This window comes from Engraulis encrasicolus, chromosome 3 (assembly GCF_034702125.1).
Source record: "Engraulis encrasicolus isolate BLACKSEA-1 chromosome 3, IST_EnEncr_1.0, whole genome shotgun sequence".
Taxonomy (NCBI): domain Eukaryota; kingdom Metazoa; phylum Chordata; class Actinopteri; order Clupeiformes; family Engraulidae; genus Engraulis; species Engraulis encrasicolus.
The window spans coordinates 10,275,318-10,302,714 of NC_085859.1; the positions used below are offsets into that span (position 1 = coordinate 10,275,318).

Here is a 27,397-nt window from a genome sequence, read left to right on the forward strand (position 1 = left end):
GTGCACGCACGCACGCACACACGCACGCACGCACGCACGCAGCCGTAAGTCTTACCCAGCTTGCTCTTGGTTTGGGATCTCTTCTCCAGCTGCAGCTCCATACACGCCAAACTCATCATCACCATCTCCTGTGGACACATACCATGTGCATGAGCATGTGTATTTCATGGGTTACTTTATATGACTTGTTTTTACCCTGAGGTGTTTCTCATTGCTGTCCATCTACAGGTGCTGTTGCTGTGCAGATGAGTTAGTGTACAATCCAACACTGTGCGATCTCATTCTCGATTGTGATTGGCTGATAGCCGTGTTCAATCGAGCATAAACCTACACCTTCCACCTGAAGATTCTAAGCGCGTCTAAATTAGACCCAGCGCATCTACGTCGGTAATGAGAATATGCTGCTGTTGGGGTAGGGAGTCTCCAAGAAGAGCACATATTTGCACCATCTGTGGTTGGGGTATCGGTGTGACTGCAAAGACATTTTATTCCTGCTGTGTTTATCGCCCCTTGCTGAGTTTTTGTAGCGTGTGTCTGGCAGTGTGACGAACGCATGCACACCGAGTAACGTTCCCGGGGTAACCACAATCATTCCTCAACTTGTCAACTAAACGTCGCAGATCAAATTAATTGTTTTTAAAGCATTTTTAAAGAAATTTGGTCAGCGATTAAGTGTAACAGTGTTAGATAAGCAATAAGCCACTTGAGTCCGTGGGTTATGCTCTATTGATCACGGGTAAGTGGACGTTTACGGCACTCTGCTTCGCGTCGTGCCCCACTCCCCTTGCCCGTTATCAATCGAGCCTCTCGTGGCTTATTGTTTAAGTGTATAGTGAGGGATATTGTATAATGTGTTCATCCGGACGTGTTTCTTGTTGCCGTCCGTCTGCAGAGGGCTAGGCAGGCAGGTACTGTGTATACGAGTTAGTTTACAGTGCATATTTATGTGCTGTGCATATGGGTTAGTGTATATACTGGTCAGTGTAAGTCATACCCTGAGGTGTTTGTCATTGCCGTCCATCTGCAGTGGACTGGGAAGGCCCGTGCTGTGCTTATGGGTTAGTGTATATACTGGTCAGTGTACAGTTCGTACCTTAAGGTGTTTGCCATTTCCATCCATCTGCAGTGGACTGGGTAATCCGGTGCTGTGCATATAGGTTAGTGTTTATAGTGTAGTATGAGGGTGCATATACCTTGAGGTGTTTGTCGTTGCCGTCCATCTGCAGTGGACTGGGTAATCCGGTGCTGTGCTTCCTCCAACACTGGTAGACCTCCATCACCACGCCACTCAGGCCCGGTGGCCATGGCAACAGGAAGCGCTGGCCCACCGCCTTCAGGTAACGCATCATCAGCTCCAGAGTGCCCCCATTGGTCAGATTGGCCAACAGGAAGCTGTGCACGTCCTGGCGCTCTGAATGGAGGAAGTGGGGAGGACAAGAGACATTTTAACCAGAGACGCTGCTGGGAAAGATAGAGACAAATCAAGCCCACATTTTTCTGGGATCCACATGACGTCAGCTGAACGCCCCTTTAGGAGGCCAGCGGAGGTTGAGAATGAATAGAGATCCCTTAGGACTGTAGATGGCGGTAGCGCACATCTTAGGCCCTCAATACACTTGCCGCGTGCGACCTACTGCACATAGTTGCTTAAGAAGCAGTAGACCAACATGCACAATACTGGCTGTATCATCCAGGGGGCAGAGAGAAAGCAGTATTGCTATCTGGAAATTGGAATCGCAGACTGTAAGGAAAACAAAACTAAAAGGACTCCCCGGACATGAGGTGTTGGGTTGTTTTGGTGGCTCTTTGAAGTCCGATGTGTGACTCCACCAGTCCATGTTTGCTTAGTTGACTTTTTATAAGTTTTGATTAGTTTTTCCTCTAACCTCTTTAATAGCTTCTTCACTTTTATGGACTTTGGTGTAATAAAACCAACTCATTTTTTCACCCCATTATTTTTGTGTGTCACTGCATTGCTTCATTTCTCCTGGTCGCGAGGCTACGCTACAACACCCAGGCTAGAGCCACTCACCCTCCTCCATGGAGCCGATGTAGTCGGTGGGCTCTCCGCTGGGGCCGTCGGTCTCCGCGCTGGTCTTGTCGTCACACTGGGCATCCATGTTGCTCAGGCTCTCCTCATCATCCGCAGGGTCGAACTTCCTCAGGCTGACACAACACAGGCAGATGAGGCAGTACAGGGAGTTACAGGGATAATGCAATATCGTGTAATGTAATGTAATGTAATGTAATGTAATATGGTGTCGTGTACTATAATGTCATGCAATGTACTGGGAGTAACTTGAGCAGCAGCTTTAAAGTAATATAATGCAAAATAGTGTAAAATGATGTAATGCACTATAATGTACTAATACAATGTAATGCAGTGTAAAATAATGTAATGCCATGTAATGTAATGTAGTGTAATATAATGCCATATAATGTGTAATATAATGCCATAAAATGTATTTTAATGTAATGTAATGTAGTGTAATGTAATGTAATATAATGTATTGGTACCTGGGGGGCAGGAACTTGAGCAGTACTTCCTGGAAGTCTATCTTCTCCTCTTCCTTCTTGCACTTGGTGTTGCGGACGCGAGCCGAGCGTCTCTTGGCTGTCTCTCCGCCTGCATCCTCCACCACCCTCTTCCTCTTGGTGGCCTTCTTCGCCTTGTCCCCCGCACTCGCCCCCGCCCCAACAGGCTCCACAACACCTGAGGAAATACATGACATCACACACACTAAACCCACTGCTACCATTGAGCCCTAGAACACGTGTCCCCACACTGCTTTCTTCACCTGATTCCTCACGGCAGGATTACTCACTGCCACACACAGGGATGCCACATCTCTTCTGCAACTTTGCAAAGCCCTTTTACTTTTCTGGTGTTTTTCTTATCTGTCCATCTGTTAATAATGCTATGCAAACACTACCTGTTCCCGCTCCCATTTATACAAAATAGTCAGAAATAAGTGCAATGATGGAGACAGAGAGGCAAAAAGAGAGGACAGATCTAATGTGATCGTCTGTCTGGGTGATAGGTGCGCTGGCGACTAATCCAAACCTGTGGCGGCGGCGGCGGTGGTGGAGATGGTGGTGGTGGCGATTTCCACTGTGTCCTGGCTCTGGGGAGGGAGGTCTGGGTTGGCAGTCTGAGGAGCAGTGACACCAGGAGGTAGTGACACTGGGAGATGAGGAAAAAACACACATCATATGGATTACTTTATATCACGATAACAATATCACAATATACCACAATCACATAGGTTCAGTTATTCACTTTTTCTTTTTTTCTTTAATTTCTTTACAATTAATCTATTACTTCTTCTTTTTACAGTTATGTGAACTCAGAGCTTGCATAGTGACAACACGAAATGCTAATGCAAGATGATATGAAATTGTATATTAGCTGGAATAATGGAGGAAACTAGTTTATCACAATAGGACATGATAGAAAAGTGTATATCATTACATTATTACATTATTGTTATTATTATTACATAACATTACACTTAGCTGACGCTTTCATTTATCCAAAGCGACTTACAGGTATTTTAGGTACAGGGTATTGGTTACAGGCCCTGGAGCAGTGTGGGGTTAGGTGGCTAGCTCAACGTCTCTTCAGCCATAGATGAAGGTGCTGGTAAGGGTGGGATTCGAACTTACAACCCTCTGATCTGAAGAACTGCGCTCTAACCATTGAGCCATGGCTGCCCCCATATCAAGATAACGATATATATATATATTGTCATATTGCCTACCAGCAGGGTCAGCTGCAGCAACAGGGTCAGCAGCAGCAGCAGCAGGAGGTGCGGTAGCAGTAGTAGGAGGAGCAGGCTGGCTCTGGCTCTGGCTCTGGCTCTGGCTCTGGCTCTGGGTGTCTGTCTGCATGGCTGCTGCCTGGGAGGAGGTCTCCCCCTGGGACACAAGGCCCGCAGCCTGGCCTGGCACACACAATCAACACAGAGAGACAATTCAGCACGACACGTCATCAATGCATTGCAACACACAGTCTCAACTCTCTACTCACTTACGTACGTTGAACACCAAAACCGTTTCCGGACTGACAGACATAGTTGCTGGATCTCAAATTGTGCACTTGTGCACTTCAGTGTTCATGTTTCAGTGTGCATGGCGTATTACACACTGAAACATATTGATTACACACATTGATTACTGAAACATATTAATTACACACTGAAACATAGTGACCGAAGTGCAGCATCTGAAACACAGCTAGTGTTTCATGGAGTTGTGGGAACAAGACAAAATAATAAAATAGACCATAAAGATAAACAGGCCATGTTTAATGTCAGGTGAGGTGGAGGTACCTGCGCTGGGCATCTGGTCAGCCAGGGAGAGCTGGGAGGAGGAGGGGCTACAGCTGCCTGTCTGGGACAAACCCTGGCCATCAACAACAGGGGTGGGGGGCTGGGGCACCTGGGAGAACGGGGGATAGAGGGGGGGTTGTAAAATCCATTCATTGAACCACTTCACTGCATTGCATGAGTGTGTGTGTATGTGAGCGTGTGCATGTGCATGTTTGATTGTTCTTTACCTGGCATGGCTGTGTGTGTGTGTGTGTGTGTGTGTGTGTGTGTGTGTGTCAGGGCTTAACACTAACACACGCCAGGTAGCCAAATGCGGGTGAAAGTCGGCGTTGGCTAGTAGATACCGAAGGTTCACTAGCCATTCTGGCGGGTCCGTTACTATTCTAAATGATGAGGCACCGCATTTTGTAGTTTTCCCCCTCGGACCGTCTTTGCTACAAGCGCAATGCAATGCGATTTCGCGAGCCTACAATACCCATGAAGCACCTGTGTCACGTGTCACCTGTGTCTCACGCGCGAGAGGAATCTGATAGAGCTAGTCTTGCGAATATGAGTGGCAGCAGCGAGCTACCAGCTGCACATCAGCGCGCGTTTGGAAATGTCACTGAAAACCTTCACGTGAAAATAAAGTAGCGAAGTTCATCTCAACTGACCTGTTTTGGGATCTGTCATTACAATGCATAGTAGTAGTGGACATTAAAATGACCAAGGCGAGAGGTGAACACCTCAGTCTTGTGAAAGTCTTGAGACTAATTAGCGCAGTGATAAGACAAGGACACATGCGGCATTAATAATGTTCGGTTTAAATAATTTTCTGATTTGCCTGTATGTCATCATACCTTAATATTCCTCCATGTTTCTTGTGCCGTTGTTCCCGACTGTCAAACGGGGCTTAAACAACGCGCAGTAGTAGCCTTCCAGACTGCACAAATCATGTCCCATGTCCCTTCGCATGTGCCCATCTTGCCTTGCGTCCGTTTAGCCTATATTTTAAACAACTCAATATTAAACGGAATGGAGTCGTAGCTCCTTCTGTATAGTCAGCCTGCCACCAGCAGCTAAGGTGCTTAAATAAACTTTTGATGGCATTTTTTGTTAAAAGTTGGCAACCATGCTAGAAGTTATCAGCATGGACTAAGGTTTCAGAATCACCTGGTTGCCAACATGGAACTTGAACTTTAAGGTCAAATCTGAAGGTCAAAAGGTCAAACACAGTCAAATAACAGTGTTATTTAGTTAAAAATTGTTACAAAGTTGTTAAAAGTGGGCAACCATGCCAGAAGTCATCAGCATGGATTAAGGATTCAGAATCAACTTGTTGCCAACACTGAACTTGACCTTTAGGGTCAAATTTGAAGGCCAAAAGGTCAAAAACAGGGTATTTTCTTGCTAGTCTTTTTTGGGAACTGTATATTCATGGAATTCTTTTTCAAAAGTTGGCAACCATGCCAGAAGTTATCAGCATGGGCAAGGGTTTCAGAATCACCTGGTTGCCAACTTGGAACTTGACCTTTAGGGTCAAATATGAAGGTCAAAAGGTCAACCACGGTCAAATAACAGTGTTATTTAGTTAAAAATTGTTAAAAAGATGTTGAAAGTGGGCAACCATGCCAGAAGTCATCAGCATGGACTAAGGATTCAGAATCAACTTGTTGCCAACACGGAACTTGATCTTTAGGGTCAAATTTGAAGGTCAAAAGGTCAAAACCTATGTATTTTAAGGTTAGACTTTTTGGGGGACTGTGTTCATGGAAATCTTTTTCAAAAGTTGGTAACCATGCTAGAAGTTATCAGCATGGACTAAGGTTTCAGAATCACCTGGTTGCCAACATGGAACTGGACCTTTAAGGTGAAATCTGAAGGTCAAAACAATGTATTTTCTGGTTAGTCTTTTTTGGTGATCTTTATATTCATAGAATTCTTGTTTTCAAAAGTTGGCAACCATGCTAGAAGTTATCAGCATGGACTAAGGTTTCAGAATCACCTGGTTACCATATAGAACTTGACCTCTAAGGTCAAATTTGAAGGTCAAAAGGTCAACCGAGGTCAATTAAAAAATCGGGTTTTTGGTGATGTGCTTTCATAAAATACAAATTGTTTGCATGGTACTGTATATTGATTAATTAGTAGGCCTATAATTTAATATGATTTGATTTGGCTCATCATGGTGGGGCTCTGGCCTGTCATCCTTAGACATTCATCATAGCTCATTAGCATAAAATTAACTTAAACTTGTATTTTCACTCTGGTCATCTAAATTGCTTTATTCTTCTTTGTGAAGCACATTAAGCTGCTGGTATGAAATGGGATATGCCTTGGCTCACCAGTGAATTTGCTTTGCCCCATCAATTCACAAGCTTTCCATAGAAAAAATAATGACTTCTGTTATTTCGAATGTGTTTCAAATGGTTATAGCAATGAAGGATACTTGCTGATTTGCTATGTCATATCATGGTTAGGAAATGAAACCTACAGTAAGAGTAGAGCAAGTATTGCACACTTTTCTTGATGTTCCCATAACTACTGTAGAATGTTCTGTTGCAATTTCCCAGGCTTGAGTTTTTGTGTCACCTGTCCAAAGCAACATGCTTATCTTTGGGTATTGATCGGTCTAGACATGACTTTTTTCAGAAAGACAAAAAGGCAATTGATATGTTACCACCAAGTGATGCATATGGATTGCATCTTGCATTAGCAAATCAGCAGGCAAATGTATGGCTGCAGTCTGACAAAGTACATATTAACAAAGACACTGAGGAGGCAGGTGGTTGGAAAGTTGTAGACCAACACTTGATGGCTGTGTGGCAAAGGAAACCTCCAGTCCCACATAGTAGCTTAGGACTGATAAGATGTGGTTGTAGAACCAAGTGACCAATACATGCCTGCAGTTGCCTGAGGAATGGACAGCCCTGTATACCTGCATGTGATTAAAATGTGGAATGTTTAAACGCCGTAGGGATAGAACATGATCTGGATGACACAATCTTTTTTGTAATAACAGCAACAATAGCTCCTTCAAATACATAAATATTCAGTATGTACTGACATCACATTTGAATCTTAATTATCATTTCAATTATTATTGAAGTAAAGAAACAATATGATGAATTACATTCTTGTTATTGACCATTTGCAATAATAACTTTCATTCATACCCTAATAATAAAGACTATATAACTTCTAAATATACAGTCTCCTAAAGTATTGGAACAGAAAGGCAAATTTCCTTGTTTTTGTTGTTCACTGAAGACTTGGGTTTAAAGGGGCTCTAAGTAGGATTAAAAGGTTCATTAATCACTGTCCAGAGTCATCTGATACTTATTTGAGTCATTAGTAGATGAAGGGTGACTCTCGCGACCACTTCCACAGTCCACTGTCAGAAAACCCCAAATGCAGCTTTTGACAGCGCTGTCCGCTATGGGAGAATCCTCATCAAAACAGTGTTTTATTTTCTTTAACATTATTTGTTCCAATACTTTCACTCACCTAAAATGATTTAAATAATAAGAAATATCTCCTCCAGGTACTAATTATTCAATACATCATGCAAACAACATGTATTTTATGAAAGTACATCACAAAAACTCGATTTTTTACCTCGGTTGACCTTTTGACCTTCAAATTTGATCTTAAAGGTCAAGTTCTATGCTGGCAACCATGGACCATGAAACCTTTGTCCGTGCTGATAACTTCTAGCATGATTGTCAACTTTTGAAAAAGAATTCCATGGATATGAAGCCCCCCTCAAAAAGGCAAACCAGAAAATGCATTGTTTTTGACATTCAAATTTGACCTTAAAGGTCAAGTTCCATGTTGGCAACCAGGTGATTTTGAAATCTTAGTCCATGCTGATAACATCTAGCATGGTTGCTGACATTTGAAAAAGAATTCCATGAATATACAGTTCCCAAAATAGACTAACCAGAAAACAGTGTTAATTTCGTGACGAAATATTTTCGTCATAAATATTCGTAACGATTGTTTTTCCCCTGACGACAATACAACGATGACGAAAAAAACTGCATGCGTTTGTACGAAAAATATAACGATATTGATGAATATTTTCGTCAAAAAAATAAAAATGTGACTACAATACCACCCGAGACGAAAACCAATAGGAAGCATTTTTGTTAATATGTCACTGAAACATTGGAAAAGAATTGCCTGCTATTTCCCAAGGCGCGACCCTCATCTGCTTCGCGTCTCCTCCCTCCTCCCCTCCCTCACACACACACGCAGCAGGCACAGTGACAGGCAGTGGCCGTGACCCTTTCTTAACAGCAGTAGCCTACTTTTCAGTGCAATCCTGGCTGGAAAAAATATTGTTGCCCATTTATCCACGACGAAGAAGTTTAAGCAGTCATGAAATAGGTGGTGGTGCTGACGCACAGTAGCAAACATCTTTCTCTGCATTATTGTGGAACTTCTCCACTCCCTGCGCTTTCATGAACCTGCTACCCGACGGTCGTTGTTTGATCTTTTTTCAATGTTCGCTAATGTTTGTAGGCTAATTTAAGGGTCTATGTGTAGGCGAAAAGCCTTCTGATAAGAATCACTTTAGTGCCGATCGCAAAGGATTCGGAAGTGTGGAGTTTTGCGACTTGTTTCAGTCAAGGACACTGAAATAGGAAGTGAACGACCCTTCCACGCTTTCAAATGAGTTGCAATAACGTCTTGCGAATGCATGCAACCATGGACACAACCATGTCAACGAGAGCGCGTGTCACGTGCCATCACAACTTTGCATCAAGCAAATAATATGCAACAGCTTGCAATACGCGCACGAGAGAGAGAGAGAGAGAGAGAGAGAGAGAGAGAGAGAGAGAGAGAGAGAGATAGAGAGAGAGAGAGAGAGAGACGTCTTCCAACAGGTGCCGTGCCATTGTAACGCCTGCATGCACCTACTGTACCCCGCAACGCTCTTGATTACTGGTATACCCACAAGAAGTAGGCTATTTTTTCATAATGTGCAGTCCCGTTTTCCCCCGAAGTCGTTCTAAAATATCGACAGAGATTTATGAGTGTCGCGGGCAAGGATGGATTACTGCAAGGGCCTACCGGGCCCAGGCCCAGGGGCCCAAGAGTCTTGAGGGCCCTGAAGCCCAATCCTCTAAATTTCCATTCTCATGTTGTGTAAAATCACACTTTTAACAACTCTATTTTCACATATTTTCAGGGGAAAACACCTGAATGCCCAACAATATAGGGTCTCTAACATCTGGAGGGGGCCCTTTCTTGTTGTCTGGCCCAGGGGCCCATGGAGTCATGATCCGTCCCTGGTCGCGGGCATGATTTTTTGGACGCACTGGCTTATAAGACGCTCTGGCAGTTTTTTTTACAATATTTTCTTATTAGCCTACAATATGTTATTTTAATCATTGATTTCCGCAAATGGTATTTTAGTTTGACAATTTTATAGAGAAGTGTAGACAAGAGGAAATAATGTAATAGCCTATTTTAGTCGACTAAAATTAATTTAGATTTCGTCGACTAAAATGGTATGAATTTTAGTAGACTAAAACTAGACTAAAACAAAAATGATTTAGATGACTAAATTGTGACTAAAACTAAAATTACATTTTCGTCAAGAGACTAAAACTAAAACTAAATTAAAAATTCCTGTCAAAATTAACACTGCCAGAAAATACATTGTTTTTGACCTTTTGACCTTCAAATTTGACCCTAAAGGTCAAGTTGCGTGTTGGCAACAAGTTCATTCTGAATCCTTAGTCCATGCTGATGACTTCTGGCATGGTTGCCCACTTTTAACACCATTGTAACATTTTTAAACTAAATAACACTGTTATTTGACCGTGGTTGACCTTTTGACCTTCATATTTGACCTTAAAGGTCAAGTTCCATGTTGGCAACCAGGTGATTCTGAAACCTTAGCCCATGCTGATAACTTCTGGCATGGTTGCCAACTTTTAACAGAAAATGCCATCAAACATTTATTTTAGGGTCTTGGCAGGCTAACTAGTAGTTACCGGCCGCATATGTGTGTGCCTTCTAGTGGATAGCCTACTTTTATGAGAAAATATTCCAGAAGAGGTGTTATTCCACATCCATGACCGAGGACATGCGAAGCTTGGCAATGACTTTGCACTATCTACTTTGCGCATCGAAAGTGCCCTTCAGATCAAAGACGGAAATATTTTGCTCTCATGTAGCTTACATTTGTGCCCTTCCACAACACTGTGCTTGGTGTTTCTGCACGGCTATGCCATTCCTCAGAATAGTTCATCTGTTCTTATAGCATGCATGCATGCATGCATGCATGGACCAGTTAATAACAATTCTAGTTATTAGGCCCTATATTATATTATATTATATTATATTATATTATATTATATATTATATTATATTATATTATATTATATTATATTATATTATATTATATTACATTATATTATATTATAATATATTAGGCCTATATTATATTATATTGTATGATATTATATTATATTGTATATTATATTATATTATATTATATTATGTTATATTATGTTATTACAGCCTATTATAAAATTCATTAAAGCTGCTATGATGGTTAAGAAAATTATGGCTAGTGAAGAGGCCCAATGGCAAGTGAGTCAGGAAAACCACTAGCCAAAATGGCTGGTAAGCGAAAAAGTTAGTGTAAAGCACTGGTGTGTGTGTGTGTATTTACCTGGCATGGCGGGGAGCTGTGTGTTTGTGTGTGTGTGTGTGTGTGTGTGTGTGTGTGTGTGTGTGTGTTATACAGCATGTTATATTACAACAATATTTACTACACCATTAAGGCTCAGTTATGCTTCCTACTTGTGCCACAGAGTGAGCTTGACGCAGCCATGATGCAGTTAATTCTTGTTTATGCCCTGTTTTGAAGCACGGTCTGCGCGATGTCATTCCACGCTGAAACTGCCTTCAATACAAAGAGTAAACTAGACGTGTCGGTTGTTTTTTAGCATCACAGACTCGACGAGAATGAAAATGAAACATTAAATCTTTATATCACGTGCATGTTTGATCGCACTGGCAGCCACAGTAGTAGTTTGGAACAAAGAAGTGGCTCATTTGTCGAGGACGAAGCGGAATGTTTCCTCGACCTCGGAACCACTGTTCAACTGTCCAAATAACTTCAGCGTCGTAACTTGCAAGCGCATGTGTTGTCTTCGGTTCGTGTAAATAAATCAAACAACAAAGCACGGGCAACTTATTTAATGAAGAGCTCACAGTCCGTAGACCGACGAAGGTTAGAACAAGGAAGTAGCGCTTGTTCTCGACTCGAGGACAGAGCAGGCTGGTCGAGAGGACCAATCAGAGACCTATTTTCGCCCTTTCACGCCGTCGCTCCCTGCGTCGAGACACAATTTTGGGGAGGTGCCCCAGAGTACCTGCGTGATGGGGGGGGCTTCACTACGTTAACTGCGCGGCTCACTGCATCATGATGCAGTGACGCTGATCTCGAGGCATAAACCACCCTTTAGCCTACTTTGACTGCAACGAAACAGTTGACCTGCTTGAAGTGAAATGTAAGTGGAAGTGATAGAAAAGGGACACTTGCTTCAGTGATACACGGAACTAAAAAAAGAAGAGTATCTTCTTCGTGTGTGTGTGTGTGTGTGTGTGTGTATGTGTGTGTGTGTGTGTGTGTGTGTATTTACCTGGCATGGCGGGGAGCTGTGTGTGTGTGTGTGTGTGTGTGTGTGTGTGTGTGTGTGTGTGTGTGTGTGTGTCTTCACCCGTCACCTGGCATGGCGGGGAGCTCTGTGTGTGTGTGTGTTCACCTGGCATGGCGGGGAGCTGTGTGTGTGTGTGTGTGTGTGTGTGTGTGTGTGTGTGTGTGTGTGTGTGTGTGTGTGTGTGTGGGGGTGTGTTCACCTGGCATGGCGGGGGGCTGTGTGTGTGTGTGTGTGTGTGTGTGTGTGTGTGTGTGTGTGTGTGTGTGTGTGTGTGTGTGTGTGTTCACCTGGCATGGCGGGGGGCTGTGTGTGTGTGTGTGTGTGTGTGTGTGTGTGTGTTCACCTGGCATGGCGGGGGGCTGTGTGTGTATGTGTGTGTGTGTGTGTGTGTGTGTGTGTGTGTGTGTGTGTGTGTGTGTGTGTGTGTGTGTGTGTGTGTGTGTGTGTGTGTGTGTTCACCTGGCATGGCGGGGGGCTGTGTGTGTGTGTGTGTGTGTGTGTGTGTGTGTGTGTGTGTGTACCTGGCATGGCGGGGGGCTGTGTGTGTGTGTGTATCTCTCCAGGTCACGGTACTCCGTCAGGTCGATGCGGCGCCCTAGGCTCACGGGGGGGTCGGAGGTCGTCTGGTGGCGATACATGGCCACCAAGCTCTCACCTACACTCTTCCACCTGCGGCGCACACACACACACACACACAGGCACGGACATGTACACACACACACATACAGACACACACGCACACACACAAACATGTACACGCACACACATACACGCAGGCAAACACGCACACATATACACAAACACGCAGAGGCACGCACGTAAACATACACACACGCGCACAAGAGCACACACACACGCAAATGTTCAGAACTTGATGGGCTTGGCCCAGCCATGGCTCTAATGGCTGGGCAGTAGGCTGCTACACGTTCAATTCCTGGGTCCAAAAAAACAAAAAAAGAATTGGTAACACTTTATAATAATGTTCCTTAGTAAAGACTCAGTAAATAATTAACTTATGATGAATAAAACATTAACAAATGTTTTTAGTATTAACTAAGCTTTATTAATGCTTTATAAAATATCTACAAATGATATATGCAAGATTTTACACACCTTATAACAGACTATTTTATTCATTTACAAGCAACTTGTAAATGTTTGATAAATATAAAATATTAACATAGCATTTCCTAGTCATTTACAAGCATTTGTTTACATTTCCTAGTCATTTACAAACGTTTGTTAATGTTTTGTTCATCAATAGTTAATTATTTATTAAGTCTTTATAATGCTTTTTTGCATCCATTATTCTAAAGTGTTACCAAAGAATTTTATGGGCTTGCAGCAGACGTATGTTCAGAGATAGGGTGCATGCTTACGTGTGTATGTGTGTCGTAATCATGTATAGTATTTGATGGGCTTGACTAGTATGAGGTCGGGTTGTGGCTGTCGTATGTTCAGGGATAGGGTGCACGCGTGAGTGTGCGTGTGTGTGCTCTCACAAAGTACTTGATGGGCTGAAACAGCATCAGGTCTAGTCGTGGCTGCCATTCCCATACAGTTGGGCTAGTATTGTGTGTGTGTGTGTGTGTGTGTGTGTGTGTGTGTGTGTGTGTACTCACGTGAAGTACTTGATGGGCTTGACTAGTGTGAGGTCAGGTTGTGGCTGGCGTGTGTGTGTGTGGGTGTGTGTGGTGTGTGTGTGTGTGTGTGTGTACTCACGTGAAGTACTTGATGGGCTTGACTAGTGTGAGGTCAGGTTGTGGCTGGCGTGTGTTGAGGGCCTGCCTGCGTCTCCTCAGCTCCAGCGCCTCCTCCACTACACTGCGCACCTCCTCCTCATCCACCTCAGCATACTGTATCGACACATCACTGCATGGAACACACACGCACACGGACGCGCACGCACACACACACAATTAGAAGGAGAGTAGAGTTAAACGGAGTCTATTAAGTATTGAACTGTGGCCTCCTCCTCAACCACCACACACACACACACACACACACACACACACACACACACACACACACACACACACACACACACACACACACACACACACACACACACACACACACACACACACACAACACACACACACACACACACACACACACACACACACACACACACACACACACACACACACACACACACACACAGACACTAGAATAGCAATTACGTAGACTAAAGTGGAGTAGTGCAACTCTGGTTAGTCCATCCCCGCACCTGGGGGGAGTGGATTTTTGGAGTTGGGTTTTTCATTTTATTACTTCCACTGTTCTACCAAAGAGCCCCCCCAATGAGAGACTTTCAATTCACAGACACAATTCACAGACAGACAGACACACACACACACACACACGACCGGCGAGAGCGTACCACTTGGAGAACATCTTGCTGGAGTCCCTCTGCAGACTGGGCTGCTCCTGGAAGATCTTCTGCTTGAGGGCCAGGCCCTTGGTGTAGCAGTGGTCCTTCTCCAGCGCCTTGCAGATGTGGTACAGGCAGCCTGACAAGGCATGGGAACAACATTAGTAGAGAGTTACTTGTGCACAATCCCTGGTGCTGAACAAAAAGATTACGTATTTTTTGAAAAAAGGTTCGCACACTCCTTTGGATTTTTTCTTCTTTAAGTTATTTTTTCTTCTTTTTATTCATTCATTCATTCATTGGCAATGACGTTTCTACCTCTCGGTCTTCCTCAGATTCACTGACAAACACAGGCTTGACAAACTATCTACAAGACCTGTCTGAAGGGGTGGAGTCGACTTTAAAGGAGTGTGCGAACCTTTTTTCAAAAAATGGGAAGAAACATTAAACCCAATATAAAGGCAACACTAAACCCAATTTGAAAGGAAACATTATAGGAGCGCCTTGCAGATGTGGTACAGGCAGCCTGGCATGGCACGGGGAAGCACAACATTAACCCTACAAGACATTTTATATTAAGCATTTAAGTCAACATTAAAGGAGCACTTTGCAGATGTGGGCCTGGCAGGGCATGGGGAAGCACAACATTGGAGTTAAATCAACATTACAGACAGCAATAAGGTCAGAATTAAAGGAGCAGTTTGCAGACGTGGTACAGACAGCCTGGGGTAACATGAGGAAGCACAACATTAACCCAATAAGACATTTAATATTCAACATTTAAGTCAACATTAAAGGAGCACTTTGCAGATGTGGGCCTGGCAGCCTGGCATGGCACGGGGAAGCACAACATTAACCCGATAAGACATTTAATATTAAACATTTATGTCAACATTAAAGGAGCACTTCGCAGGCGTGGTACAGGCAGCCTAGCATGGCATGGGGAAGCACAACGTTACAGTCAAGACCGGCATGTCAACAAGTCAACATTAAAGGAGCAGTTTGCAGATATGGTACAGGCAGCCTGGTACAGTACGGGGAAACACGACATTGATGCCAACTTTGAAGCAAACATTTAACCAGAAGGATTCTGAATATCACATCTCAATGTTTTGACTTTTAGTTTCTAAGAGGCAATGAAGCTGTATTTGACCTTAGGCCTCAAACTATCAGGAGAAGTTGTCTGGGTTGCAGTGGAGACACACACACACACACACACACACACACACACACACACACGCGCAAGCACACGCACACGCACACACAAACTAAGTAACTCACAGCTGTAGTCGCTGATGGTGTATAGCACGGTGATGAGGTTGTCCAGGCAGGGCCAGTGGTCGGGGTTGCAGTGCAGGCCCTCCTCGAAGGCGTGTCTGGCCAGAGGGATCCTCACCAGCCGCAGGGCCAGCTGACCGATCTTAAACCACATGTTCACGTCCGTCGAGTCCAGCATCACCGCCTGAAAAATAGTGAATAGTGAAAAATACACTGACAGCTAGAAGACATTCATAAATACACTTAATAAGTACACATAATACATGATTCATAAGTACACATAATAAGTACACATAACACATTCACAACTAAGTACACATAACATATTCATCAGTACACATAACAATAACACAACATCCATAAGTACACATAAAAAGTCTACATAATTCACGCATAACCACACATAATTAGTATACGCAACACATATGTCAGTCCAGCCTACAGAGAAACACACGGATATGAGGCCAGAACAGAGATGGAAATAAGCACCCCTCCACCTGCCAATGACGGGTCAATTTGGCCTTTAACAGGTGAAATACGTCAAGCCACCCGTCACCATGGTGCTCTCTACGCTGTAGCAAAGATTTTTTTTTAAGTAGATCAAGATACATCATCTTGATTCATTTCTGGGATCCATTTCACGTCGGGTGAACGCCCCTTTAGGAGACCAACAAGTTTGAGAATAAATTACGCCCCTAGAGCACATGTGTGGAAATAAATCCTTGGATCACTGCAATTCCCTTAGCACTGCACCTGGGATCCCTCAGCCCCTTAGATGGCGATAGTGCACAATCCATGTTTCTGCCACCAAACGCAACGGACAGAGAAGAAGAAAATGGGACAACGCCCTTTCGGAGACCTGACCTTGGCACGTTGTTTTTACATTGGGTGGGCGGGGTTTGGGATATCTTGGTTTGATGGAGTATCGTTGGCTGTAGTGTTAGGGGTTGTGATGTACTATTGTATGGGCTGTACCTCCAGGTAAAAGTCTATGGCGGTCTCCAGTCAGTGTAATGTGATAATAATGTGATATAATGTGATATAAGAATGTAATTTAATATTGTTTACGTAATGTGATGTGTTGTGTGCTGTACCTCCGGTAAAAGTCCATGCCGGTCTCCAGGCTGTAGGGTTATGTAATGCAATATTGATTATAATGTACTATTGTACTAAATGTGATGTAGTATTGTATTTAATATGATGTACTGTTGTATATAATATGATGTGTTTTGTGCTGTACCTCCAGGTAAAAGTCCATGGCGGTCTTCAAGCTGTATAGCAATGCAATGTAATGTAATGTATTGTCCTATTGTAATGTAGCATTGTATGTAGTGTAGTGTGATGTACTGGTGTATATAATGTGATGTGTTGCGTTGTGTGGTGTGCTGTATGTACCTCCAGGTAAAAGTCCATGGCGGTCTCCAGGCGGTCTCTCTGCACGGCCAGGCTGGCCAGGTTCTTATAGGTGGAGTACTTCAGCATCAAGCCCGGGTGCTTCAGGCCCACCTTCTCATCCGCAGACGGCTGCGCCTGCACAAACGCAACCAGGTGTTAATATATATATCATCTAAACATTTAATACAGCTGCGCCTGCACAAACGCAACCACAACCAGCGAACAGAGGCGGGGGAACAGGTGTTAATATACATAATTTATCCATTTAATAAGGCTGCACCTGCAGAAACGCAACTTCACTCAGACAAGAGGGGAGGAAAAGAGGGGTGTGTTAAGACATGCCTTATCTAGCTATATACTATGTCTGCGCCTGCACAACTACGACAACAACCAGGGACCTTAATGTCACAGGTCCAGTTAGGCATAGGAAGCACAGGTACTGAGCTAAAGGGCCAATGATGGCAATTGCTCAGCGCTTCCCATTCTGTATGAGGCTTTGGGAGGGAGGTGTACAGACATTATACAGTTGGACTCTGGTAGTTAGCATACATTACACTTGGGTGCTGGACAAAAGTGCATGGGTACGCAGGTAAGCAGGGCGTCTGACTTGTATCTCAAAGGCTGCCTGTTTGACTGGTGCGGATTGGAGTAATTGACCTGTGCTACCGCCCATACTTCTCCATGACTAAGGTACCCTGAGCATGGTACCGTCCTGCCACACTGCTCCCTTGGGTCTGCTCCTCTTGCACAGGTGAAGCATAAATGCAATTTTGCTGTGTACAGTGAGCATTATCTGCTGAGCTATGCATCACAATGACAATTGACAGGTGAGCTTCACTTCCACATACCTCCTTGAGCAGGGGGGTCTTGAGGAGCTGGTGGTATGCCCTGGAGGACTCCTCCACTTTGTCATGCTTCTGCAGGTCCAGGGCCTTGTGGTACAGAGCGAAGGCCTCGGCTTCCTGTAGTGGCACAAAATTACAATGATGAGGAGATACACTGGCAAACAGCAGGAGAAAAAAAACACTCAGAGCTGCAGCATAGAGACAGGATAGATATAGTCTTCGAATCTCTGGCTGCTGCTGCAGTGTGCAAAACTAACAGTGAAGGACCACAATGATTAAGAACAGTCTGATCTTGCAGTGACATGTCCATGTCCATGTCCATGTCCACCCTAACGTAAGCCTGCATTTTTGTGTCTCCATTACTGAGGTGCTGAGGTGCATCATATGCAATGCAGGACTCCAAAAAAAGTCACTAAGAGAACAAAACAGCCCTCTGTTGTACTCCCTTTATACCCATGACTGTTCAGCTATCCACAGCTCCAATTCCATCGTGAAATTTGCGGATGACACAGTGGTGGTAGGACTCATCTCCAACAACGATGAAACAGCCTACCTAAATGAGGTTGAGATGTTGTCATCCTGGTGTGCAGAGAACAGTTTAGAGCTCAACGTCACCAAAACCAAAGAACTTGTGGTGGACTACAGAAGAGGAAAAGATCAGAAGAACTATGCCCAACTGGAAATCTCTGGTACCCCTGTGGAAAGAGTGAGCCGTTTCAAGTATCTAGGCGTCAACATTTCTGAAGATCTGTCTTGGTCACCTCACATCACCACCGTAGTGAAAAAGGCCAGGCAGCGTCTGTACCACCTCAGGAGGCTAAGGAAGTTCAGAATTCCATCAGACATGCAGAAGTCCTTCTATTCTGCCACAATTGAGTCAGTAATTACAGGAAGCATTACAACATGGTATGGCAACTGCACAGCTCAGGACAAGATAGCCCTGCACCGAGTAGTGCATGCTGCAGAAAAAATCACTGGCGCCATCCTTCCAGGGCTGCAAGATGTATATGTAAGAAGGACAAAGACACGAGCACAAAGGATTATGAAAGACACATTCCATCCTAGTCACTCCATGTTTGAAAGGCTGCCCTCAGGGAAACGACTACGTTCCATAAGATGTAGAACAGAGAGACTGCGTAAGAGTTTTTTTCCTCAAGCCATCCGCTTTTTGAATTAAGACAATAACTATTTTTAATTATTTTTTATTTTAATTTATTTTATTTTATTATTTTTATTTTTTACCATCCAACACAGCACAGAGCAGTTGCAATCCCCATTTCACTGCCAATTGTGCTTGCACAAGGAAGCACGTGACAAATAAAAATCTTGAATCTTGAATCTTGAATCTTGAATCTTGAAAATGAACATCTTGTCTCATTGTGTGTTATGTGTCTAAGAGATGGGAGGGACAATGACAACAGCATCTTGGTCATAGTGGACTCACCTGCGCCTCCTTGGTCTGGCTCTTGGTGGTTTTGAGGGCATCCCCAAACTCGTCTGCAGCCACGGAGGCTGCGTTGAGAGCAGCTATCCGGATCTGGACCAACACAACACAATGCACTCACATCAGCTATAGCAATGGTAGGCTAAGAGACAGGAATAAATTAAATAGGCCTACAGCAGCATAATACTATTCAAAGGCACCAACTTCCGGTCTACACAGGGGGTCAACATTGTAGATTGTTGTAATGACTGAAGTCTGTGCATAGAGATAGAAGGCTGTCAATATTTTCATTATTATTGGGGTGTTTTTTGTTTGTTGGATAGTTGGGGGGTTAAAATGTCTGTGTGCACCCCTAATGCAGGCGAGTAAATGAATCCAGAAAGAGTAAAGATGCAATACCATGTTTATCCGAAAATTAGGACACGGCAGTCGACGTCATCTACGGTTCTCATAACCTGCAGAACACATCAGAAAGCAAATCAATGTTACAGAAGCAAGCATTTCTAGCGTGGTCGTTTTGACAGCTAGCATGTGCCTTGGACCACTGACACTTCTTGGGTCTGCGTCAATGGGGGAACATGCGGGGCGTGTAGAAACTGGTGCATGTTCACTTGTAAATATTAAATATTTACTTATTAACTGATGCATGACGTGTTATCTTGCTGCATAATACTATAACAAAAAACAATGTAAACTAATTCTTTGTAAACTTCTGCGACAACTCGTCAGTTCTGCAAAAAAAACAGCTATCAACTTGCCTGATTAAAAACAGTGTGTACACACACCACAGTAGGCCTAGTGTACTAGCTATTTTATCAACAAAAGTTGTTCTCAATTCTCGCTTTAAAAGCGTATCATTGCAATGTGACAACGCATTCCAGCATGGAATATGAACACGGTCCTTTGTTTGGCCAGCTAGCCCGATGCCATCCCATCACCTTGCACTTTACCTCGCCAGCATCGCCACCATTGTCACTAGCGCTAGCAAGCTTTCGCCTTCTTTCTGATGGCGGTAACTCCACAAAAACAAGGTGATTATTTCCACTCCAAGCAAGTATTGCATCTATTGAGTATGATAAGAGAAATGCACAAAAATATATGCAGCAAACTCATTCAGCTGTCTTACCGGTGCAGACTTGAATCATGACCAACTTCCTCTATCTCGCAATATCGAAGCGTCTCATTGGTGTTTGACATTAACCCGCCTCTACGCCTAACCAATAGGGACACTTCATGCTACTTTTTTTTCTTTTTGCGACACACGTCATCATAACATCAAGGGAGAAAACATCCACATTGTTTACTATTGATTATTGAATGATTATGTTTTATTGTATTGTATTTGTTATTTGTATTCAGTTGATGAAATAAATAACAATAAAAAACATTATAGATCATTCTCCGGGATCTTTTGGATTACCATTAATAGGCCTTCATTAGGCTCGGTGCTCCTAACTTGATAGGCCTACCAACAAAAACTAATAATCAGGGACTAATGGAGTAGTTATTTTCCCCCCAAAACAAATCCTTTTGTATTTTCATAAAACACGTTGCACAGTCACCTTGAAAGTCCAAGGGGAAAGCCATGGTCTGATTGCCAGTGACAGCAGACCACAGTGCACACAATTAAATTGCATTTATTGCAGTTATTCACACAATCACATGGCAGGCATGTAGTTTGTTCAAAATATTTTTCAGTTTTGCAGAGGACGCTGCTTCTTTATGATTTCTTTAAATAACGTCAGCAAGCCCACAAATAAAGTGATGAAACCGTAGAGACAGTGTTGTGCTCTTCCTCTCAAAAATGAAGACTATGGTACTCTGAACAGCTGCACCAGCTGAAAAAGAAACTTTCAAGATGTGTGGGCCCTCTCAAAACTTTATTCAAAATATTTGACTTTATGCACACATCTATGCAGTGTGCACACAGGATTTTGTTTGATAGCCCATTGTACTACCGAGAAAACAATACAATCACACAACCATACATTTGGGCTTATTATGCACATAATGATCCATATCAAAACATAGAAATGAATACACATAACACAAAATTCTTTCATTTAAAATGAAAATATATATTTTACATAGATCAAGCAGTCATATAGGAAACAGAAATACTGTACAATGGTATTCATCTTTAATACAACACAGTTGTGTCATAGTGCCATCTGCTTCCGGGACTTTTCATCCTGTAGGAACAAGAACACATGTCAACAATACTGTATTCCAATATCACAAGTATGACCGCAATACAAATAAATTATTATGCATTAACATTTCAATCATTACTGTGACTGCACTTGTAATATACTTTATGGTATGCCTAATGATTATTGTGACCTAATGACCTAATGACCATAATTATCTTAATATCATTATCCATCTCTGTATCAATTATGTCCTAAACCAAACCTTTCCATGAAGACCTTTCCTTTATTCCCTAACATTTATTTTATGAACATACCTTAATGCCGCTGCTACGTTCCATTTTGATAATAATACCTTAATGGTGTTCAATTTATATATTGACCTTAACTCTACACTATTCCCCAACATTTCTTTCTTCCTTTCCTTTCATTTATTTTCTTTTCTTACTTTCATTTTACATTTTGTTGGCTCTTCTGGTCTTTATTGGATAGGAAACATAGAGAGGAGGACACGGGAAAGTAAAGGGGACGAGAGAGACGGGGAGGGATCAGGAAATAACGGGAAATACAGGAAATGAGCCGGATCCCCAGTGTAACAGTTTGAATCACAGCCAAGGTCATTCTCTGTGATTTCTTATGTGACCTTACCTTGATGGCGTTCCCCAGTTCCACCAGGGTTTCCTCATAACGGCTCTCCAGGCTCTTCAAGCTCTCTGATTGGACGATCTGCTTCTGCACACCTGGGCTACCTGCATCGGTCACCATCTGGAGGAAGTTCTTCTCCTTTTGGAGAGAGAGAAGAAAACGTCATAACAGTTACGCTGTGAGGAGAAGAGGTCATAACTGTTACACGGGAGCCATTACCACACGTCACATTGGAAAATAGTATGGGAATTTTATCCTATTACTTGATATTATGATATTACAAAATTATCACATCACTTGAATCAACTGAATATGAATTAATTTTGTGCTGTGACAGTATATGTAAGATTTCTCAATAACAGTAACCCGATGTTGTGCTTTTGATCGTATCTGGCTACATCCAGGTTTACCTGAACTCCAAGCAGGAATGTAAAGGCCATCCCGGACTTCCCAGCTCTTGCCGTCCTGCCCACCCTACACAAGAAGAATGCAAGGAATTAAAAAAATATATATGTATAAAAATTGGCCCTGCATTCTGTGCCGACAACTACAATCAAAAGGAAATCAAAACAACAATATTTTTAAATTTTTGTTGGAATAATAAGCTAAAAATGCATTATTTTCTCATGCAATATCATGTAAGCATGCTTTATTTATTTACATTGTGTCACTACTACACTGCATTCCACATGTCGATGTCAGCTCTTTTTAACCTGCCTGTGAGCACAAATCACTGGTTGTAACCAGCCTGCACAGTCACACGGTTCAATAAGTCCTGACTCCTGAATAAGTGAACATAGTGTACTGTATTGAGGAGTGTTGTAGTTGTAACCTGCCTGTGAACATAGGTCCTGATGAACTGGGGAGCGTCGTAGTTGACAACACACTTCACTCCCTGGATGTCTATGCCACGAGCTGCTGCATCAGTACTGATCAACCTGACAGAACAGAAAGACAACACAGTAAGGAGAGAAGCTGATGACATTACAAAGAACATCACATTTTTCAATGTTAAAAAGTTCACAAGTTACGTGTGTGAAAAATACTACTAGGCTACTACAACTACTACTAAGAATAACACTAAAAAAGTAAGAATTAGAAGAGGAGGGAGCCATCTCAATTCCCGACAAATAACATAAAATTAAAACATTACAATAGTTTTAATAGAGTGAATACATAACTGAATAGAACACATGAATAAATGGCCTGATGTGATTATAATTAATAACAAATGAAGGGAAATATCAAAAATAACAACACCACTTACAGCTGGATCTTCTCCTGTTCGAAGTCTCTGAGGGTCTTCTTCCTCTCCGAGGGGCTGAGACGTGAGGAGAACTCCGCCACCTGAACGCCACCAAAGAGCTTCACTAGCATGAAGAGCCTGCAGAAGAGAACATTATTACACTACATTATTATAATAGAGTGGTTCTCAACCTTTTTGGAGAAAACACCCCCCTTGGCCTCATCACAAGCCTCCCAACGCCCCCTTGACATCATTATAAGATTGACAACTCCACCATCAGTATAAAAAATAATAAATGGACTTATGCCCTCCAATGGTAACTAACCACTGCCCCCTCTCAGCTGTATCCTTCTCAACACCCCCTGGGATGTTTGCACATGGCAGGGAAGTAAACAAGTGGCTCCTAAGGTAAGGTAAGGTAACTTTATTTGTACCCGGTAGATCCTACGGTAATATTATTTCTTTACATCCCATTGGTACGTCTGTACATTATCGGCTTGCATTGCACTTCAAAACGGACACAAATAATCACGTATGGGGCCTTTGGACATAAACTGGTACAGCTGAATTAGACGTATTTTGTGCCTTTTTTGGTAGTAGATTGAAGAGAGACAGGAAACGAGTGGGGAGAGAGAGATGGGGAAGGATTGGCAAATAACCCGGGTCGGAATCAAACCCGGTTCTCCAGCATAGCAACCCAGAGCCTGGTCCCCTACAGGTAGGGCCATAGTAGGGCCGATTTTAGACTATTTTGATGAAAACTAGGTAGGAGAATCGAGTACAGGGTCATAGTAGGACCATTTTTTTTGAAGATTTTGATCAAAACTAGGTAGGGGAATCGAGTACAGGGCCATAATAGGGCCATTTTTTGGAATATTTTGATGAAAACTAGGTAGGGGAATCGTGTACAGGGCCGTTGAGTATGAAGACTGTGCACCTGTGGGCGGCCTCTCTGGAGTTGGTGAAGCAGAGTACGGTGCTGAACTTGAGGCGCAGCAGCAGGTGCAGGATGAGGAGCGGCTTCCTGCTCAGGGTACACGGGATGTAGTACTCCTGAAACACACGTTACAAGGGGGAACGGAAACCATTAGAAGTTTAAATGTCAATATGTAATACTCCTGAAACACACACAGGACAATGTTATAATTATCAAAATAGTTATAGTGTAAAAATAATGTTTTTAATAATATTTTGTACTCCAGAGACACATGCAGGACAAGGGAAAACGGAAATGGTTAAAAGTTAAATGCCAATATGGAGGCAAAAGACCACAATGGGATGTTGAATTAAAACCCTATGGAAGCAACTCCCCTAAGAATAGTAGATTTCTTAGAGCTCTATTGAACGATAGAGCTGTATTGACCGTAGATCCCTGCGGACCCCTGCCATGGACACTAGTCCACTATCGAGCGTTGAACTAAATCCCTACGGTATCTAGTCCCCTATGGACAATAGATCACGATGGAGGGGCCGTATGCGCGGCAGATCCCTTTGGTATCTATAGGGGACACGACGATAGGAGTCCACTGTGGAATGGTGAACTAAACCTGTATGGAAACTAATCCACTATGGGACATGGAACTAAACCTCTAATGTAAACTAGTCCCCTGTGGAGAGCTGATATGATCCCTATGGACACCCTACCGTGAGGCCTTGGGGGAAGGTGTACTTGTCGGCGGGCTGGGTGGGGTCATCCGTGGGGGCGTGTCCGGAGCTAAAGAGGCGTGGCTGGTGCAGCCCGAGCTGCTGCAGCTTCTCTGGGTTCTGGGTCAAGGTGGCGGAAAACAGCAGCTTCTGAAGTGGCATCTGGGGTGGAGACAAACTAAGAACACACATAATAAAACAAATAAATTAATGAATATTGAAAAAACGAATTAGCAACAATCAAAACAATGTTACTTAGCTTGGGGATATTGTTGAGTGCTGTAAATTACAGCATTGACCAGCTGAAAAACAGTCATGACCCATCGTCGTGTGTTGAGTTAGATATGGTTGTGCATTGTGTCAAACTCTGCTGAGACTAAGTTTTAATTGGCTTATGGAGACAAACTAATAACACACAACAAATAAATGAGCAAAATGAATAATTCAATCACAACTAAAACAATGCGACCTACTTTGAGAATATTTTTGTTGTACATTATAGCATTGTCCAGCTGAAAAACTCATCGTTACCCATCGTTGAGTGTTAGATTTGATTGTGCTTTGTGTCAAACTCTGCTGTGACGACAAGTTCTAATTGGCGCATGCAGACGGGGACAAGCGAGACACAACAGACCGCTCAGTGTCCATTCTCGACTGAACAATGCACAGTAGTGGCGTTTATCTAAACAATATGCTTTAGCTTCATGTGCCCTGCCCCCCATCCTCATCATCTTCTGATTGGTCAGCAGCTCACCTGGCGGCCGTGATTGGTCCTGGTTCCCTGCGTCCGAAGAGGGAGGCGTCGGGGCCCTGTGTGTAGACGGCCTGGGTCACCTGCTTCAGCCACGACTGGTGCATGCTGTCAATCATGCGGTCCGCCTCGTCTATCACCTGTGTGGATTACAGCAAGGCAGGGCAAAGCGAAGCAAATGAGACTTCCAGACCTGTTATTGTTATTGTACCATCAACTATGACCTGTACTGATTACACCAGGGCAGGGCAGGGCAAAGTAAGATGAGAAGACCTCTAGATCTTTTACTGTCATGATACATATACAATATTATTTATTATGACCCCTTTAGACCCCATCAGGGCAAGGCAGGGCAGAGTACAACAGAACCATGAGGCTGCTAAACCTTTTAGAAGAAGAAGAAGAAGAAGAAGAAGAAGAAGAAGAAGAAGAAGAAGAAGAAGAAGAAGAAGAAGAAGAAGAAGAAGAAGAAGAAGAAGAAGAAGAAGAAGAAGAAGAAGAAGAAGAAGAAGAAGAAGAAGAAGAAGAAGAAGAAGAAGAAGAAGAAGAAGAAGAAGAAGAACAACAACAACAACAGCAACAACAACAACAACCAGAGTACAACAGAACCATGAGGCTTGTAAACCTTTTACTGCCATAATACAATATCATTTACTATGTCCTGCATAGCGAACCAAATTAGACTTCTAGATCTTTTATTGTCATGATACAATATAATTTACTATGACCTGAACTGGGGTCCGTTTCTCGATTCTTGTCGTTGCTAACCGTCTTAAGACCGTCTTACCGTTCCCTTGGATTTAGTGGTGAGCGTCGAGAGAGAGTTGAGTCGCTCTTACAAAGGACTTGGCTAACGACGATAGCAAAGACGCTTTCGAGAAACGGACCCCTGATTTACTATGACCAGTAACAACAACAACAGTAGTCCTAGAGTGTGCTGTGGTGACTCACGAGGAAGCGTAGGTGCTGCAGGCTGAAGCCGGCGTTCTTGTTGATGTGGTCCACCAGCCGGCCCGGAGTCGCCACCACAATGTCGGCCAAACTGCAAATGCGTCCTCCCCTGGAAAACAAACAAAATATGGCCATCATGTTTAAGTGTGTGTGTGTGTGTGTGTGTGTGTGTGTGTGTGTGTGTGTGTGTGTGCCATTTGTTTCATTTCACTTCTACCACTTCATAGGTGAGGACAGATAACTTTAATAGGCCAATCGGCGAAGGCAAAGGCAACGGGCAAAGTTTTATTTATATCGCGCGCATTTCATACACAGGTGCAACTCAATGTGCTTCAACAAAGTTAACAAATGTAAATGAAAGGAAAACAGGGGAATGAATTAGAGACAAAAAAACATTTAAAACATTACGAATTAAAAACATAAGGTAAAAAATAATAAATAAAATAAAAAACATAAATTTAAACATAAAACCTTGAAAAAAAAAACAATTCTTAATATAAACTAATTTTTAACTATCTCTTATTTTACCGACATTTCATTCACTAATTTAAGAAAGCATCTGAGCAACAGCTCTTGGTCTTGAGTCTAGATTTAAAAGCAATCAATAGTGGGTGCATTTTTTACGTTTCATTCAGGAAGCTGTTTCCAAAGCTATAGAAGCATATGACGCTAAAGGCTG

General features: G+C 43.0%; 2 protein-coding genes across 2 annotated transcripts in view; both read right to left on the reverse strand.

The window, feature by feature from the left end:
- The window catches only part of cabin1 (calcineurin binding protein 1), a 110,892-nt gene extending 90,394 nt beyond the window's left edge, over positions 1-20,498 (reverse strand). Inside the window, exons 1-16 of the mRNA XM_063195899.1 lie at positions 20,458-20,498; positions 19,731-19,786; positions 19,332-19,424; positions 17,891-18,004; positions 17,043-17,177; positions 15,651-15,831; positions 14,379-14,508; positions 13,718-13,867; positions 12,526-12,664; positions 4,332-4,440; positions 3,873-3,944; positions 3,065-3,184; positions 2,518-2,713; positions 2,033-2,166; positions 1,194-1,411; positions 56-128 (exon numbers count right to left, since the gene is read on the reverse strand). Coding sequence (XP_063051969.1) covers positions 56-128; positions 1,194-1,411; positions 2,033-2,166; positions 2,518-2,713; positions 3,065-3,184; positions 3,873-3,944; positions 4,332-4,440; positions 12,526-12,664; positions 13,718-13,867; positions 14,379-14,508; positions 15,651-15,831; positions 17,043-17,177; positions 17,891-18,004; positions 19,332-19,424; positions 19,731-19,733 — 1,867 coding nt within the window. The 5' untranslated portion in view covers positions 19,734-19,786; positions 20,458-20,498. The remainder of the gene's footprint in view (positions 1-55; positions 129-1,193; positions 1,412-2,032; positions 2,167-2,517; positions 2,714-3,064; positions 3,185-3,872; positions 3,945-4,331; positions 4,441-12,525; positions 12,665-13,717; positions 13,868-14,378; positions 14,509-15,650; positions 15,832-17,042; positions 17,178-17,890; positions 18,005-19,331; positions 19,425-19,730; positions 19,787-20,457) is intronic.
- Positions 20,499-21,405: 907 nt separating this feature from the next.
- ddx51 (DEAD (Asp-Glu-Ala-Asp) box polypeptide 51) lies at positions 21,406-26,853 on the reverse strand. Its single transcript, XM_063195900.1, has 9 exons — positions 26,719-26,853; positions 25,771-25,907; positions 25,017-25,194; positions 24,310-24,425; positions 23,394-23,510; positions 22,963-23,064; positions 22,537-22,600; positions 22,130-22,264; positions 21,406-21,523 (listed from the first exon to the last, which is right to left on the reverse strand). Exons 1-9 carry the CDS (start codon positions 26,851-26,853, stop codon positions 21,491-21,493), a joined length of 1,017 nt encoding a protein of 338 aa, XP_063051970.1. The 3' UTR covers positions 21,406-21,490.
- Between the last annotated feature and the right edge of the window lie 544 nt (positions 26,854-27,397).